The sequence below is a fragment of the Protopterus annectens genome, chromosome 2.part1, assembly GCF_019279795.1.
Source record: "Protopterus annectens isolate FY-2018-M chromosome 2.part1, PAN1.0, whole genome shotgun sequence".
In the NCBI taxonomy this organism is placed as follows: Eukaryota; Metazoa; Chordata; order Ceratodontiformes; family Protopteridae; genus Protopterus; species Protopterus annectens.
In genome coordinates, this window is record NC_056729.1 from 1,580,793,003 (window position 1) to 1,580,808,148 (window position 15,146).

Consider the following 15,146-nt stretch of genomic DNA (forward strand, 5'->3'; position numbering starts at 1 on the left):
TTTGCTTGGAATAATTTGGATGATTTTGGATTAGTATGACAATGTTTTTTTTTTTTCATTTTGGGTGTCATGATATTGTTGGTTAGGCAGATATTAAACAGCTGGGTGATGGAGACTTTCAGCCCTAGTTGGGGCATCAGATGGCATTATATTCATTAGAGTAGCTATGTCTGTGTACCTGATTCTGTTGAAGTAAAATGGGTGAGTTCAGTCCAGTCAGATGGGGGTAGGTGGGTTATATGTGCTGTAGTTGGAGGAATGATGAAAATTCAGTTAGAGAATTGTGGGGAAAGAGTGAGCCAGAGGCTGTGGAAATGGTCCCATTAGGTGGACCATTGAAGAGAAGGCTAAGGGTAACTGATCATTTTGGTTTTGTCACATGTGCAAGAAAACAGAAGATGATTTGGTGAAGAAGATTTAAAAGAAACAGAAAAACGGCAAGGCAAAGCAAGGATGTCCAGCCAAAAGGTGGCTGGATTGCATGGGAGAAGACCAACAGCAGTCAGGCATGACTGTTAATTAAGGTAGGAGAGTGGCACTGAACTGAGAGAGGTGATGACAGTAGAGGCAACTCCCTGACCACATGCAAAAAAGGGGTTTTTGTTGTTTGTAATGATAATGGTATTAGTTGGGCTGTGTCCTGATATCTTGTTAACCATGGTCCAGAATTTTTTTTTCTGGTTTATGTGGAGTAGATTGTGATTCTCAAAGGAGGTTTACTTTATGCCATCTGGTAGCTTTTGAGGAGAGAGAAATATTTAAGATGACTGAAATGCATCCTTTGTTCTGGAGTTGGACCTGCTTTCTAGTATTTCCATGCTTTGTTTGTAAGTCTACAAAGTACTTTCAGTTCTTTGGTTTGCCATTGATGTAGTTAGGGTTTAAACAGTCTGAAGATTTTGGAAAGTGTTTTATTTAGGAGATGTAGAAGGTGGTTGGTTAGATGTTGGTGAGGATCTAGGGAACTTTTTCAGCTAGGTGGAAGAATCAGTTAATTTGTGACCGCCCATGTAAGAATAATACTCCATGCCGTGGGGGATGGGTCTTAGTGGGGTTTACTCCCTCCGAATCAGAAGTCTTGGTCCATCTGATTTTTCCTGACTGATGAAGACTGGTCTTGAGGGAAAGCCAGATGGACCAAAAGTTCTGTTGTGGAGGGAGTAAATCCCACTATGACCCATTCCCTCCCCCTCCTCCATGGCATGCAGTATTACTCTTATGGCTATGCATTGCTGTTGGGAACAGTATTTTAATTCTCAGAAGAAACTGCGCCCTTAAAAAGGAAAAGGAAACAGAAGATCTGAAGTAGGCAGACTTCATTCGTCTGCAACCTGTGGGTATCGGATCCGATCTCGGATCCGAGCCGGCAATTCAAAAGCTTAGGCTCCGAGCTCCTAGCTCCTCCCTCTTACCCATAAGCCCTTGCCAAGCCCTGACTGACCTCAGATTTCGTTTGCCGCTTTTCAAGAAGCAACGGAATTCTAGAGCTCCTGGCGTGGTTTGAGATAAGTGTAGTTTTTCTGACAGGAAAATTTTTGAAATTCTCTATTTTTGTTATTAATATAGTTAGAGTTGTGTGTGGTTAAGGCTTTCCTCCCTCTTTAGTTAATTTTTCTCGGGTTTTCGTAGTTTGTTTGTGTGTGTGTGTGTTTAGGCCTTAGGTGTAATGTCTGAAGCCCCTAAGGCTGTTTTTTCGAAATGTACCGAGTGTGGCCATAAGCTGTCCCCAGCAGATGGCCACACTCGGTGCGTCATGCTTGGGGTTGAACACCTGTCTTCTGGTTGTACCATTTATGCAGGGTTCAACCCCCGGGCTTTAAGGGAACGGAGGTCGAAGTTGGTGCTGGCAGGTCTTTTACCCCCAGATACTGCTTCGGCCTCTGCCCCCTCCAGTCAGCAACCTGTTGCTGTGAGTTCTCCCCCTCCGGCTGGGACTCAACCTCCCTTAAAGTTGCCGGAGGGGAAGGATTCTTCTAGGGAGAGACAGAAGGAGAGGCACAGGGAGAAGCACCACAAGAGGAGAGCCGAAGCTTCCAGTTCGGCTCCTCCATCTAAGCGGGCTTCCCCTGTGCCTTCTAGCTTTCCTCCTCCTCGGCTCCACTCCCCTCAGTTCTCTCCTGGACCCGAGGAGGAGGAGGCTAGCCCTTCCAGGAGGTCACCGAGACGGCTCTCTAGGTCCGCTTCGGTGGCCTCCTCTAGATCGACCTTTTCTATGAGCGAAGCTGATATGGACCGGATGATGAGGAAATTCATCCAGGCCCAAATGCAAATGTGAGTGCTCCTAGCCCCCAACCGGGAGGGCTTCGACCCCTTTTCGCCCCTTAGCTCCTTCTCCGACCCATACCACGGGTTCGGAGCTATCGGCGCCGTGCAGATTTGGATCCGGGGGTGGGTCGGATCCGATAGGTCGGCGCACCTCGGATCCGTCCCATCCCTTGAGTGCTTCGGGTACTTCGGACCCGACCTCTCGGAGCCGAGGGCCGAGCCTCGGATCCGAGGGAGCTGGTGTGTCTTCGGCTCCGTCCAGGTCGGAGCACACTGGTCTCTCGGATCCGACGGTTTCGGCTCCGACTCCGATCCGTACGTCGGATCCGAGTGGGGGTCGGCTCTCGGGGCTTAGAGAAGCTGGCTCCCGCTCGGCTTTCAACGTTATGGAAAGGGCACTGTCGAGGACATCCGGACCCCCGGTCCCTGCCACGGCTCCATCCCGCACTCCATTGCAGTTGGGCCAGGCCCCACCAGCCGGTCCCAGGGACAGCCCGCCTCGATGTCCCAAGTGGTTCCCTTGGAACATCCATCTGCTGAAGAGTACTCCTCGGACAACCCCCCCGATGAAGTACCTCGGAAGCGCAAGTGCAAGAGGAGGCACATGGACTCCCCTGAGTCCGTCACTGAAGACACGGACTTGGATGAATGGGAAGGCTCCCCTAGGTCACCCCCTGAGGACGTCTCATTTGGAGACATCATGGAGATGTTAAGGATCAGGGGGGGTGGTCTGCCCCCAAGGCTTCTTCGGACGAGTCTGTGTTCTTGGAGGCATTCGAGGCGGGCCCTTCTACCTCTTGGGTGTCCCCTCCTGCTGACCCCTGGTAGATCTTATATCTATCAGGGCGTGGAAGGATCCGGACACCATTGAGCCTATCCCTAAGCGCCCGGACCGCATTCTTTCTCCTCCATCAGACCGCACCCACTGGAGTAAGGGTCCCCCAGTAGATGCCATGATGATGGCTGCAGCCACGAAGAGGGAATTGGCCCAGGAGAGTCCCTCCGTCCATCCTCCGGGCAAGGAGTCCCGTTCGATGGATCGCATTGGGAAGCGAGTTTTTAGTTCAGCGACCTTCTCCTTGAGAGCTGAACTACATGGCACATGTCATTAGGATGCAGCGAGATCTGATTAAAGAATACGCTGCATCTCCCTCCGAGTCCATCTCGAGTGAGGATAAACAGGTTTACTCCACCCGAATGGCCACTCTCAGATCTGTATCCAATACATCTATGCGGCTGCTGTCTCATGCTACTGAGGGAGCCGCTAGAGCCAGCGGAGCAGGCCTTGTCATGAGGCGACAGGCCTGGCTCCGCCATTGTGATTTTGCTGAGCCCTTCAAGGCGACCTTCGCGAATGCCCCTTTCGATGGTTCTGCCTTGTTTGGCAAGACTGTTCGAGACATTAGTCCAGAGCGAAAAGGACGGGAAGACGCTGTCTGCCATCGGAGTCCGCTTCTCAGCTCCCCAGAGGTCCTTCTCTAAGAACCAAAAGGGACAGAAGAAGATGTGGTTCCGGAAGTCGCAGCAGTCCCAACCTGCTCCGGATAACCAGTCCTTCCGTGGCAGAGGAGGAGGAGGTCGTCGTGCCAGAGGCAGGGGGGCTCCTGGCAATTTTGGGTCCAGAGAACCCTTCTCTGAGAGACCCACGCAGCAGCCCTGAAGGGTTGCCCGGCTGTCCGTCTCTGGAGGCAGTCGGGGCGGTTTCGATGCACCTGACTTCTTGGGAGTCCATAACAACAGACAGTTGGGTGCTTCGTCTTATATCCAGAGGATATTCAATACCCCTAATCAAGATTCCCAAATCTCGCAGCCTCCCAGATGTTCCACCCGACCAAAGGGAGGCGGCAGCTATCGAAATCGAGCAGCTGCTAGGAAAAGAGCCATCCAGCGTCCCCAGATCAAACCGGATTAGGGTTTTACTCCAGGTTCTTTTGGTGCCAAAGAAGACGGGGACTTAAGACCAATTTTAGACCTTTCCCTGTTGAACCTGTCAGTAACCAAGCAAAAGTTCCGGATGGTCACCCTGCAATCTATACTCCCGTTTTTGAGGGAGAACGAGTGGGTGTGTTCCGTAGACCTCGAGGATGCGTACTACCACATTCGGATGGACAGACGATCCAGGAGGTTTCTTCGCCGGCTGGGAGCCAGTCATTATCAGTTCAGGGTCCTCCCCTTTGGTCTCACCTCAGCCCCAGGGTGTTTACCAAGGTGTTAGCGGTGGTAGCGGCCCACCTGAGGCTCCAGGGATTACAGGTCTTTCCGTACCTGGACGACTGGCTCCTGACGGCATCATCAAGGCATCTTCTGTGCTCAGCCAGGGATTACTTCCTTCAACTAGCACCAAGGCTGGGCATCACGATCAACTGGGAGAAATCTTTTCTGAATCCAACTCAAATTATAGATTTCATAGGAGGAAGACTAGACACCAGATCAATGCGAGCCTTCCTCACCCCAGACTGTATCGTCAGCCTGAGGTGTCATGTGACAGCAATCCTTCAACCATCTCCAACTGCAGCTTCGGTCCTGAGGGCCCTAGGTTCTATGGCGGCAGCTATCCCGCTTCTAATTCATGCCCGTTTACGCATGCGGGTTCTTCAATGGACCCTTCAAGTTCAGTGGTCTCCTCTTTGTTCGTCTCTAAACGCTCCGATTGCAGTCAGCAGAGCGTGCAGGGACTCCCTTCTGTGGTGGCTTCTTTCTCCGGAGCCCCTAGCAGGAAGACCTTTTTGCGCTGCATTTCCCCGAGCCACAGTGACCACGGACGCTTCTTGCCTCGGGTGGGGGGGGCATTCTGCGGGAAAGATTGTCCAAGGCACGTGGAATCCCACAGAGACGTCATTGCATATAAATGTCCTGGAAATGAGGGCGGTGCTCCTAGCGTTGCAAGCACTTCACCACGTTCTTCCTACAGGGACTATTGCGATTCAGACAGACAACATGTCCGTAGTCTGGTATATCAACAAGCAGGGAGGAACCAGGTCTTACCCCCTTTGTCGAGAGGCCATGAGAGTCTGGGAATGGGCAATTTCCACCAAACGCTTTCTGATAGCAACGCACATTCCGGGAAAGTCCAACATCCTTGCGGACAAGCTCAGTCGCACCATCCTTTCTCCACACGAGTGGTCCCTCAATCTTCAAGTAGCGAAGAAGATTTTTGCCGTTTGGGGGCAACCCTGTTGCGATCTTTTTGCTTCTCCCTCAAACGCCAAATGCGACAATTTCTTCGCTCTGCTTCCCCACCAGGAGTTCCCGAGGATGCTCTGGTGCATGCTTGGCCTCCCGGTCTCCTTTATGCCTACCCTCCACTTCCTCTGATGCAGAGGTTTCTGCAGAAAGCCAACAGTTTGGGGAGCAGAATGATTCTCATTGCCCCATTCTGGCCTCGACAACCTTGGTTCCCCTTCGTATGGTCTCACAAAATCAATCCACCATGGATTCTGGATCCAATTTCGGATCTCATCTCTCACCCTCTGGGAATGCCAGTTCCCAATCTGCGGACCCTGAAGTTGACAGCTTGGCTGCTCCAATTCCAACCTTAATTAGGACTCCCGGTATCTCTTCACCGGTCAAAGCCATTTTGGTGGCTGCTCATAAACCTTCCACCAGACAGGTTTATCGGAGTAAATGGAAGAGGTTCTCTATATGGGCAGGACAGAGAACTGTGGATCCTTTTTCAGCACCTATCTCTGCGGTGCTAGATTTTCTAACAGACCTCTTTCATCAAGGGGCCAGTTCTTCCACGATTAAGGTACAATTGGCGGCTATCTCGCATTATCACATTGGCCAGGACACAGCTCCCCTTATGACAGCGAAATTATGCAAAACCTTTCTCAAAGGAGTTTTTGTTAAGGCCTCCAGTCAAGGAGGTTGTACCACCTTGGGACTTGTCTTTAGTCCTGCAGGCCCTTACTGCTCCTCCCTTCGAGCCTGCAGCTTCTGCTGATTTAAAATACCTTTCCTGGAAGACTGCCTTTCTGGTAGCTATCACTTCAGCCAGAAGGGTGTCTGAGCTTCAGGCTCTATGTGTCAAACCGCCTTATCTTTCTTTCTTCCCTGATAGGGTGTGCCTCAGGACCAATCCATCTTTTCTTCCGAAGGTCTCTTCTGAATCCAATATTAACCAGTCAATCAATCTGCCTGTCTTTTTCCCAAGTATTCAAACAAAGGAGAATACAAATTGCATTCATTGGATGTTCATAGACAATTACGTTTTATATTAACAGGACAGCTGGCCACAGGAAATCAGATCAGCTGTTCATCTCCTTTGCTAAATTTGCTCTGGGTAAAGCAGTGTCTAAAGTCACTCTATCTAAATGGATTGCTAATTGCATTCTGCAGGCATATGACACTTCAGGCAGACCTGCTCCTCAGAGGGTTACGGCTCATTCTACTAGGGCAGTTTCTACGTCAGCCGCCTTTAAGTCCCGTGTTTCGTTGGATGATATCTGCTGCAGCTACTTGGGCCTCGCCTCATACTTTTATTTCTCATTACAAGGTGGATGTTGTTTCTAGAGGAAGAGCATCCTTTGGCTCAGCGGTGCTCGGAACATCCTTCCATGACGGCCCAAGATTCAGGTAGCTAGGGACTCTGTCCCACAGGTTGCAGACGAATGAAGTCTGCCTACTTCAGATTTAGAAGTTATGTACTTACCATAACGTTCCATCTGAGTAGGTGACTTCATTCGGATGCAACCATCCCCCCCTCCATCCCCCTGACCTTTATAGAGCGAGTATTTATGCTGTTTTAGTATACTGTGGTCAGTATTTTGAGGCAAACTCAATCTGAGGTCAGTCAGGGCTTGGCAAGGGGTTATGGGTAAGAGGGAGGAGCTAGGAGCTCGGAGCCTAAGCTTTTGAATTGCTGGCTCGGATCCGAGATCGGATCCGATACCCACAGGTTGCATCCGAATGAAGTCACCTACTCAGATGGAACGTTATGGTGAGTACATAACTTCTAATTTTCCTTGCCCATAACAGATAGTACTTTCCTTGATTTCATTTTTCTTTGCTAGTTTTCATAACATATTTTCTGTTGAGACATAAAAATTATTTTATTTTTTAATTATTTTGCTATTGGTAGGGCAACGCCTGAAGTTTTTGACAGAAAACAGTGATTCAGATGAACAGTGTGGTGTGCATTTTCCTGTCAGGTATGTATTATGTACAGGATTATGAACAGGTCACCATTCATAACCTGCTTATTAAGACTTCAAGACATGGATGTCAAGAAATTCACCTCGAGAACAAAGCTTGAGAGGTGAATCTTGATATCCCTGTTGAAAACACATAACTAAAATTTATGATCAGAGACTTAATCATAATTCTTTGTAGTGCATGGAGCTTTATCTGCAGCAGTTACAGGAAAAAAAGTTCAGTGTTTCGCCAGCTTTCAAAGTTTTAAAAGAACTTAGTGAGCTGTGTCTGGAAGACAGTGTAACATAGTCCCTTATGTTTACACTCGGTTTAGTATTGTAATCTTGTAGTTGATCGAACGGCATGTGGTTGAAAGGCACTTTTCAAAGATGCACAGTGTCGAACTGGACTACAATGAATTTACAAGACTACGTGCAGTGTAATTCCATAGTCTGAGTTCAGTATTGTGAGTGGAGATCGCAGTACAGTCAGGAACAGGGAAGTTACCCTTTTCCTCATTGTAGTGCGATCTCAGAGTTGGTATATATCATTTGCAGGGGGGTGCAGGGGGACTTGCCCCCCTGCATAACAGTAAAAATCATGTGCCGTTGACTTGACAGTCTAACAGTAAGTTGAGTGGAATAGTTTTGGTGACCGACGTCACGTATAGCTGTGTCGAATTACATTGAATGCGGATGCCGGTGACCTGACTGTTGATATTGTGTGGGAGTCAGGATTACGGTTCCATCATTAAATTGTGTTTATTTAATCAAACAAAGAAAGTGCTTTCTGCATTACAGTACTAAACCTTTACACTCGCCTTGCTGTGCCTCTCATATGTTTTTGCAGAATGTTCAGATTTTTACCTCCTGTGTTTGATCTGTTCCTCATAAAATATTTGGTGTTTTTTTTTAGCTAAATCAGTGAGGATTAAAGTCACTAAATAATAGCATTTATTTAAGTTTCAGACTTCATATCCTTCAGAAAACGCAGGTGAACACATATCCTGTTATTCTATCTACTTTCTAAGATTATGAGAAGACGTGAGGGACATGTTACCACCTGTCTTTGCTGGCAGATTTGGCTGTCTAGTGTGAGAGGTGACCTTAAGAAGTTAAGCAGGAGGTGCTTAACATTTGTTAAGACTGTGTCTCATGCTAGAGTAGTGCTTAACTGATTTGTCTTTTTCTGAATATCAGAGGATAATCACAGCTCTCCATGCAATACATCTGTTTTAAGTATGTTGATAGGGATAGAATGAAAAATCAATACATTATAAATTAAATGCCAAATAAGTAACTTTTGTTTGCAACTTTTCATGGTGGCTGATTTGCAAATGTTGAATCTTTTTAGTGGAAAGATTTATTGGCATGAATGCTCCAACAGGACTCCACTGAGGCAAGTTCATGAATCAGAAATGTGGATTTGGTTTTAGTATAGGCTGTGGTACTCCTGTGGTCATATAAAATGATCTGATGTTATCCATATCAGTATTCCTCAATGTTGGGTCCTAAGATCCAATGTCGGATCTGAGCCGGCAACTTATCAGACAGCTTCTAGGCTCGAGCTCCTTCTACTCCCATAATCCCTTGCTGCCCTCTAACCCCTCAGATCTCATTTGCCACACTTAGCATCAGATGTGACTGCCTTGGCTCGAGGCTTGTTGGGATAAGTGCTTTAATATTTTCCTTATCTTTTGGCTAAATTCTGTTGTTTTCTGCAGTTGATAGATTCTGTAGCTTGTTTGACTATTGAGATTGAGGCCTTCGGATCTGACCAGGTTTGGACCTACCACGGATCCAACTTCCTTGGATCTGAGTCATGCGGGATCCAAACACTCAAATACTCCATTGTCCTTGGATCTGAGGCAGACGGATCTGGGATTCATGTCGGATCCCACCATTGTTATAGAGAACTCCCCTTTGGGTTCTCGCTTGGGGCAGTCCTCTTTTGCTTCCAGGCTCAGAAGCTGATCTCCTGAGAGGCATGGGTGGTCCTTCGGGTCCAGGCATCCTTCCCCAGCTAAGTTCTCCGCTTCTTCTAGGTCCTTCAGGAGCCTGCTTCCCTCAGATGTGGACAAGATGATGAGGTCCTTCCTCAAGGCTCAGATTGAGTTGGGACTTCTTGCTTACCCGGCCCATCTGGCCAGAGGATATTCTCTTATCGCTTCACTTTCTTCTCCTTATCTGATCAAGGTAGTTTTAGATTTCCAGGCCCTGGGATGCATCCATGAGGAGATGGGAACACCTACAGCCAATTCTGTCTTTACCCCACCTGGGTCCCTGACTTCCTCCGCTCATCCTTTTCCAGGCAGATGGAGTCCCGGGCCCATTCTTTCACCCTGGAATCCTTGGGTGAGGGTTCTGGTCCTGTTTTTTCAGATTGGTCCCTTCCCCTTGGTGCTTTGACCCCTGAAAGCTCTGGACCGGTGCTGTCTGGAGGCCAGGAAGCACTGACTTGCTCTGTTCCCTCTTCTCAGATGGGCCTACCTGCCAGGAGTGGGGATGGGATATTGTCCTGCCCTTTGGCTTTCCGGGTAGTAGAGAGGGTGTTCTCCTCCACTTGAGTTACCTCTCCTGCTTTCCAGGGACCTTCGCAGCCCCTGGGAGCGAACTGCTCTCATCCTGTTCCTTGTCAGCCCTGTTAAACTAGCCTTCAGAAGGGAGTTGCCCTCTTTGGGCTTCCCCTCAGTTCCAAATCATCCCCCGAGCCTAGAGGAGGTGCATCGGAAGAGAATGTGCAAGAGGAAGCACCTAGACTGCCCTACGGAGTCTCTCTCCGAGGATATGGACCTCAATGAAGGGGACGGGTCCCCCAGATTTCTGACTGAGGATGTCTCCTTTGGGGACATCTTAGAAATCCCCAAGTTAAAGGGTACATGGTCTTCCTTACCTCCATCCTCTGAGGAGTCCTTGTTCCTGAAGGCTTTTGGGATGGGACCATTTACCTCCTGGGCCCCCCCCCCACCCCCAGTGACGAACACCTTGATTTCATCACCAGCAGGGCATGGAAGGAGCCAGATACTGTGGAGCCGGTACCAAAATGCTCCGTCAAGTTTCTGAGTCCTCATTCTGACAGGCAGTTTTGGTCAAAGGGCATTACATTTGATGCTATTGTGGTAGCTGCCTCTACCAAAAAGGAGTTAGAAGGGCAATGCATGTCTGTTCATCCCCCTAACTGTGAGTCTCTGGCGATCGACAGACATGGAAAACGGGTTTTCACCTCAGCTACCTTCAGTCTGGAGTGCTTAACTACTTGGCACATTTCACCCAACTCCAGAGGGATTTGGTCAAGGAACTCACCACTTCCTCTCTCAGTTGTTGCCTGCCAGGGAACTAAGTAGGATGACCCCCAAGCTGTCTACTCCTACTTCCATGTCAAATTTCTTGATGAGTCTGATTTCCAGTGCTGCAGAAGGTGCCTCTTGAGTGGCAGGTACAGGCACTGCTATTCGGCGCCACACCTGGCTGCGCCTTTGTGGGTTTGCAGAGTCCTTTAAGGTGTCCTTTACAAACATCCCCTTTCATTGATCCACCCACTTTGGTCCTTCAGTCAAGGAAGCACTCACCTGCAGTGAGCAGGAAGGCAAGACCTTTTCAGCTGTGGGAATCAAGTTTGCTACTCCTCAATGGTCCTTTTCTAAGACTCAGTGGGGGACTATGAAATTATGGTTTCATAAGTCACAGTCTTCCTTCCAAGACACTCAGGATGAGCCCTCTTCTAGAGGTTGGGGAAGAGGGTTCAATGCCAGATGCCCCCTAAGGGACGGGGTGGGGGACAACAAAATCAGGGCTCCAGGGAACCCTTCTCTGAGAAGCCCTTCCAGCGCTCCTGATGCACTGCCTGACTGTCCTGCTCTGGTGGCAGTCGAGGGGGTCATTTGTCACTGCACCCTTTGGTCTGGGTAAACATTACAAGAGTTCACTGGATGGTAAACATTATTTCAGGGGTTATTTCATTACCTATTCCCAGCCACCCCCTCCAATCATGAAGTGCCCTCCCAATGCACCACCCCATCAGAAGGAGGTAGCTCAGCAAGAAGTACTCAGACTTCTTTAGAAGAAAGCCATTCAAGACGTCCCTCCAGGACAACAAGAATCTGGAATGTACTCTCTCTTTTCTTTTTGGTCCCATAGAAGATGGGGAACCCATGTCCAATTCTGGAACTAAGTGTGTTAAATCTCTCTGTCAATAAGTCTAAGTTCCGGATGCTCACTGTACAGTCCTTCATGCCTCTTCCGCACAAAAACGATGCGTTCTGTCATATAAAAATAGCCACTCCAGGATACATCTCTGCTTTAGCTTAAGGGCCAGTCATTACCATTTCAGGACCCTGCCCTTTGGTCTCACCACAGCCCCCTGGGTGTTCATCAATTGCATGGCAGTGGTTGCAGCTCACAGAGACTGCAAGGATTCCAGGTGTTTCCTTAACTTGATGATTGGCTCCTCACAGCTCCCACCAAGCATCGACTGATCAAAGTCACTCAGTACATGCCTTGCCTGTTTGACCAGTTAGGAATCACAGTGAATCTACCCAAATTAAACCTGTTTACATCCAAAAACCTGGAGTTCATCAGAATTCAGCTAGACACCATGTCAGTGATTGCAGCGTTACCTCTCAAGTGTGTTCATCTTATCTGTCTCGTCCTCAGGTCCGCTTAATTCTCAGGGCCTTAGGGTCCATGGAAGCAGCCATCTGTTTGGTGCCGCTAGCCAGGTTCTACATGATGGTTCTGCATTGGACTCTAGCAGTCCAGTGACCATCTCTTTCTCACCCGATGACGGCCTCAATTTGTCTCATCCCAGTGTGCATGCGTCATCTCCTTTGGTGGATTCATTCTCCTGATCTCCTTGTGGGCAGACTATTTTCTCTTCCTCCTCCCAGCACCACTGTCACTTCAGAAGCTTCTCTGTTGGGGTGGGGGGAGCATTACCAGAGAAAGACTGTCCAAGGTACGTGGTCCCCTGCAGAGACCAAACTGCACATAAATCTACTGGAGATGAGAGCAGTTCTTCTCACGTTGCAAACCTTTCAGGACTGTTTCCCTCTAGGTACCATTGCAGTTCACTCGGACAACATGGCAGTTGTGTGGTACCTTAACAAGCAAGGGGGCACATGCTCTTATCTGCTTTGTCATGAGGCCATGAGGGCGTGGGAATGGGCAATGTCCTTGGGGTGCTTTCTTCTTGCAACACACATGCCCTGGGAGTCCATTGTGTTAGCAAACAGACTCAGCAGGGCCATCCTGAGTCCTCATGCTGAGTCCTCATGAGTGGTCCCTGAATCTATCAGTGGTGAGAGAGAGATTTTCCTTCGATGGGGTCATCTGAGTTGTGATCTGTTTGCTTTCTCTCACAACCAGAAATGCAGTCAGTATTTTGCTTTGATTCTCCTAGCTGGGGAGTCCCCCAGGGACGCTCTGGTTCACGATTGGCCTTGGGGTCTCGTTTATACTTACCCTCCTATTCCTCATTCCCAGAGTGCTTCAGAAAGCTCGATCCCTCAAGGCCACCTTGATCCTCATTGCCCCCTTTTGGCCTTGGCAGATGTGGTTTCCCCTTTAAACGGTCTCACCTGCGGTATCCCCCTTGGGTACTAGATCCCTTTCCGGATCTCATTTCTTACCCCTCCAATCTTACGTTCCCAAATTTTCAGACTCTGCATCTGACTGCATGGTTTGTCCACTTCCCCTAATCCTAAATCAGTCCAGGGTTCCATTACCCATCAGAGACATTATTCTAGTCTCCACCAGAAAGGTATATACTAGGAAATTGGGAAAGGTTTTCTATTTGGTCCAAACAACAAAATCTGGGCCCCTTCTTGGCTCCCATTCCAGATATCTTATTGTTCTTGTCTTTGCTCTTTCAGGATGAAGCTAGTTTCTCTACTATTAAGTTGCAGTTGGTAGCTATTTCCAACTTCCATGTTTGTGAGGAGCCTACTTTTTTTCTCGCCTTTGTAAGGCCTTTTTCAAAGGTGTTTTTCTGCTTCGGTTTCCAGTCAAAGATCCTTCTCTCCCTTGGGATCTTTCTTTTGTGCTGCGATTTCTTACACAGAGTCTCTTCGAGCCTGCTGCAACTTGTGATATGAAATTTCTGTCATAGAAGACCACCTTTCCGGTAGCTATAACTTTGGCAAGAAAAGTGTCCGAGTTGCAGACTCTTTCCATTAAACCACCATATTTGGTATTTCACAAAGACAGAGTGGCTCTTTGGACCAGTCCTTCCTTCATGCCAAAAGAAGCCATGTAGGCGAATTTGAATCAGTCCATTCAGTTGCCAGTTTCCTTCCCCAACTTCTCCAATAAAGGGGAATATTTACTGCATACACTTGACGTTCATAGACAACTATGATTCTACGAGGACAGGACCAAGAGTTTCCCCAAAATCTGACCAGCTATTTGTTGCCTTTTATATTAGCAAACATGGTTGGGCGGTCTCCAAGGTTACTATTTCTCATTGGATTTCGAAATGTATTTTCACAGTTTATTCGTCAAAAGTCTTGTTACTGTCAGGACCAGTCAGAGATCATTCCACAAGATCTCTGGCCACATCAGCTGCTTATTTGTCCCGGCATTCCTTGGATGAGATTTGTGTGGCAGCCACTTAGTCTACTCCTCACACTTTGTTACTCATTGTAAGCTCGACTTAGTTTCCAGGACCAGGGCTTCCTTCGGCTCCACAGTCCTTCAATATGTCCTTCCATGAAGCCATCCAGGATTGTATGGTAGCTGGGGACTCTGACCCAGAAATGAGGAATAGTGACATGGATAACATCAGATAGAGTTATGTACTTAACATAACGTAACATCTGTGTTATCCTATGTTACTTTTCATCACTATACCTCCCTCCTTCCCTGATTCTGTGGGACCTAGAGGAAGTGGAGATATATTATCTGGTGGCTAAGGTCTTCCTTATCTGTTTTCTAGCTCTAGGGCAAAGTTGATCTGAAGGGTTAGATGGCAGCAAGGGATTGTGGGAGTGAGAGGAACTCAAGCCTAGAAGCTGTCTGATACGTTGCCGGATCGGATCAGATGTCAGATCCTAGGACTCAACAGTGATGAATAGTGACATAGGATAACACAATGCCAAGTTATGGTAAGTACATAACTCTTTTTTTTAAATGGTATTTAAAGATTTCAAAGTTTTACAATACTACTGAGTGATCATTCTTTGCCGGCAAAAGGCACACTCTTACTCATAACTTCTGCAGTAATCCATTTTCAATTACCTTCACTGCGATTCCCATGAGAATGTTCCATTGTTTTAGTGTGTCTATGCATTTGGGAGGGGGTTGGGGGTACATGTAAAAAAAATCTCATCCCACTTATCAGAAAGCTGCAATATTTATTTTGGCTGCAGTGTAGTACACATAGTAATCTGCTCATGCTGTTGGCAGAGCTGTGTTTATTATTCAGTTACTTCATTGCTTTTGTCATATTTTCAATAATTTTTCTTTCTCTATCTGTCTTTTCTGTCACAGAGTGTAGAACACAGAGTCCTATCCAGGGACCCCTCGGGAGATATGGAATTCAAGCAGCCAGACTCTGGATTGTCGTCACCAAATACCACCATGTCATCTGCACAGCAGGCCTGCTTTGACGTTGGCTCACCAACCAGTACACTATCCAACTATGACTCTTGCAACTCAAGTCAGTCAAGCACTGGTGAGAAGAGGAACAGTCAACCAACTGGCCGAGGAACAGGTTAGTTCTTCCTGTGCCAAGTAGTTTAGATGCACCCACCT

At 48.0% G+C, this 15,146-nt stretch overlaps 1 protein-coding gene across 1 annotated transcript in view; it reads left to right on the forward strand.

Moving 5' to 3' along the window:
* Positions 1-15,146, forward strand: part of ESPN (espin) — a 3,774,415-nt gene that overhangs the window by 1,688,099 nt on the left and 2,071,170 nt on the right. The window contains exon 6 of the mRNA XM_044063026.1: positions 14,883-15,081. Coding sequence (XP_043918961.1) covers positions 14,883-15,081 — 199 coding nt within the window. The remainder of the gene's footprint in view (positions 1-14,882; positions 15,082-15,146) is intronic.